This window comes from Terrapene carolina, unplaced genomic scaffold (genome assembly GCF_002925995.2).
Source record: "Terrapene carolina triunguis isolate 2854851 unplaced genomic scaffold, T_m_triunguis-2.0 Scaffold24099, whole genome shotgun sequence".
Classification (NCBI taxonomy): Eukaryota; Metazoa; Chordata; order Testudines; family Emydidae; genus Terrapene; species Terrapene triunguis.
The window spans coordinates 1-2605 of record NW_020688450.1 but is presented as its reverse complement, the minus strand read 5'-3'; the positions used below and the strand labels follow the sequence as shown (position 1 = coordinate 2605).

Sequence of the window (2605 nt, the reverse complement as noted above, 5' to 3'; positions counted from 1 at the left end):
GATTCGGAAGAGTGGCCTGCGCCGTGACGTTGTGTCTGGATTCTGACGGGGCTCGCTCTGGCAGGTCTGTACCATCGCGGCCTCTCCCCTCGCAGGACCTGTATGTGAACGCGGGCGGCGTGACCGTTTCCTTCTTCGAGTGGCTGAAGAACCTCAACCACGTGAGCTATGGCCGCCTGACCTTCAAGTACGAGCGGGACTCCAACTACCACCTGCTGATGTCTGTCCAGCAGAGCCTGGAGCGGACCCTTGGGAAGGGCAGCGGGGAGATCCCCATCATCCCCTCCCCGGAGTTCCGGGCCAGGGTGGCAGTAAGTCCAGGCTTTTCCTGGGTAGCAGGCACTCTCTGCTCGTTTCCTTTCCCCTGGAGGGCGGGGGCTGCTGTGGCGCTGGGGAAAGGGCAGCCTCCCTCCAGAGCTGTGGGCCAGATCGGTGCCGGTGCAGGGACAGAGACCTTCCTTATTTGAGTGCAGTGGGCGCTGATGTGGTAAAAGCCAGGCCAGCTCTGAGGGCTGCCCAAGTTGTGCCCCTGCTGCAAGGGGCCCGTGGGTCTTTGCCAGGGTGCAGAATTACCCGGCTGCAGCCCTGACCCCCACTCCCCACAGAACACTGCTGCGCCCGGGGATGCACAGAGCTGGCTCTGCACCTGGTGTAGGCCCCCCACGTGCTTGGGGTTCCTGGGAGGACCTTACACCAGCCCCTTTGTCCCAGTGTCACTGGTGTGGAAATGCCCTGGGACTGGCCTGTGCAGACTCACCGAACGGTTTAAGGACAAATGGCCAGAAGGGTGAGGGACAAAGGCGGCCCCACAGGCTGAGCCCCATGGCAAGTAGGGGGCATGCCGGCCTCTTGGCTGCAGGCAGCCTGCGCTTTGGCTACCTGGAGCTCAGCCAGCGGTTGGGATCCCAGGTTCCTGTAGCCAGGGCTGTGTTGGAAACCCAGTGGTGCGGGCTTGGCGCTGGGTTGAGAAGCCAAGGCCGTAGGGACCAGCCCTTGGAAAGGGGGGCCAGGTGCTCAAGCGGCTGGGGACCAGTTGCTGTTAGAGGAGAGCCCTGCAGAACTGACTGGGTCAGTGGCTGGGCTTAGCATGGGACAGAGAACGAGATACAGTGATCTGAGACCTGGGCCGACAGGGTCATGCTGCTGTAAATCGGGGGCAACCCCTGAGCCAGGGAAGTATCCCCGGAGAAGCAGCAGGAGCACCCGGCCACAGGGTCAGCCTCATGGCCACCCAGCCCGCTGCTAGCCCCTCCGCAGAGCGTGCTGCCTCACCCCGAGGCTCTGTCCGGCTCGGCAAGGCGGGTGATGCTGACCTCGTCCCTGTCAAGGGGTTCATTTGGTTTCCCCTTGCAGGGGGCCTCAGAGAAGGATATCGTGCACTCAGGGCTGGCCTACACTATGGACCGCTCGGCCCAGGTATGTGCCTCTGTCCCCCAGGTGTCACTGCAGCTTGTGCTAACGAGTCCCAGTCCTCTCCCTCTCTGGGTATTCACACAGGCTCGGGAGCTGCTCTGAACCGGGGCCCTGGGGATCAGTCCCAGGGCTGCGGTTTGTTCCGTTCCCTTCAGCGTGGGTGCCCCCCGGTTGGAGCCCAGTTCGCAGCTTTTCCCGGTGTAGCCCTAGAAAAGAGCTTCCCTTGGCCGTGGCGCTGTGCCGTTATCGGCGTGCAGGGCGAGGCCTGGCAGCTCAGTCGCGATCTCAGGGCTGCTCGAACCACAGCCCCTCCCAGGCCTCACCCACTCGCGCTCTCACTGCTGGGCCCGGCCGGGGAGCGTCTGAGCAGGCTGCAGCCTCGCCCTGAAGTGACTGACAGCTGTCACTGCCCTTGTCGAGGGCTGGGTAGAACTTGGGGCTGCCCAGACTGAAGGCCGGGGGGGTTCCCGCTGGCGATGTGCTGCCGTGGGGTGCCGTGTTTAGCCGGCCTGCGTGCGCTCGGGTGGCCCGTACCCAGTGCAGCGTCGGGGGCTCTGGGTGTGTTAGCAGCGCTAGGATCGTTCCATCAGACTGCTCCTGCGACTGGGAGAGCCCTGCTGGTGCAGCCCTAGCACGGCCTCTCCGCTGCCACTGAAACCCTGGCTTTGACCTGCCCCTCGGGGCCTCCTCCCAGAAGGGCTCTTGCTGCTGGAGCTGCAGAAGGGATGGTTATGGGCCCAGGCTTGCTGGCGGCTGCTGGATTTCACACTGCCCCCCAGCCCGCCCGGTGCCCGGCTCAGCCCTTGTGCCTCTGCGCATTGTTTGTTTTCTAGCAAATCATGAACATCGCCACGAGGTACAACCTGGGCTTGGACCAGAGAACCGCTGCCTACCTGTGCGCCATCGAGAAGGTGTTCAGGGTGTACAATGAAGCTGGGTTCGCATACTGACGTGAGCTGTCCTCTGGCCTCCCTCCCTCCCCGGGCTAAGGGCACGGCCACCTGCCACGCCTGAAACGCTCCCGGAAAGAGACTGGGGGGGGGGGGGGGGGCACGTTTGTCCCTGTGGCTGCAACCTCAGCCCTCCCGCACTGCACAGGGAGCCACTGCTGTGGGGTCACCTAGTTCTGTGAGTGTCACCCCGGCAGTGCATTGTCTCTTCATAAACCATTTACTGGGAGCAATGCCCCCCC

The 2605-nt window shown here is 63.8% G+C and overlaps 1 protein-coding gene across 1 annotated transcript; it reads left to right on the top strand.

Moving 5' to 3' along the window:
- Nucleotides 1-95: 95 nt before the first annotated feature.
- Nucleotides 96-2430, top strand: LOC113408787 (glutamate dehydrogenase, mitochondrial-like; the record flags this gene model as incomplete). The annotated part of the gene is made up of 3 exons (XM_026662192.1): nucleotides 96-311; nucleotides 1354-1416; nucleotides 2247-2430. Coding segments are annotated over 3 exons (396 nt in total), but the record flags the coding sequence as incomplete, so codon positions are not given.
- Between the last annotated feature and the right edge of the window lie 175 nt (nucleotides 2431-2605).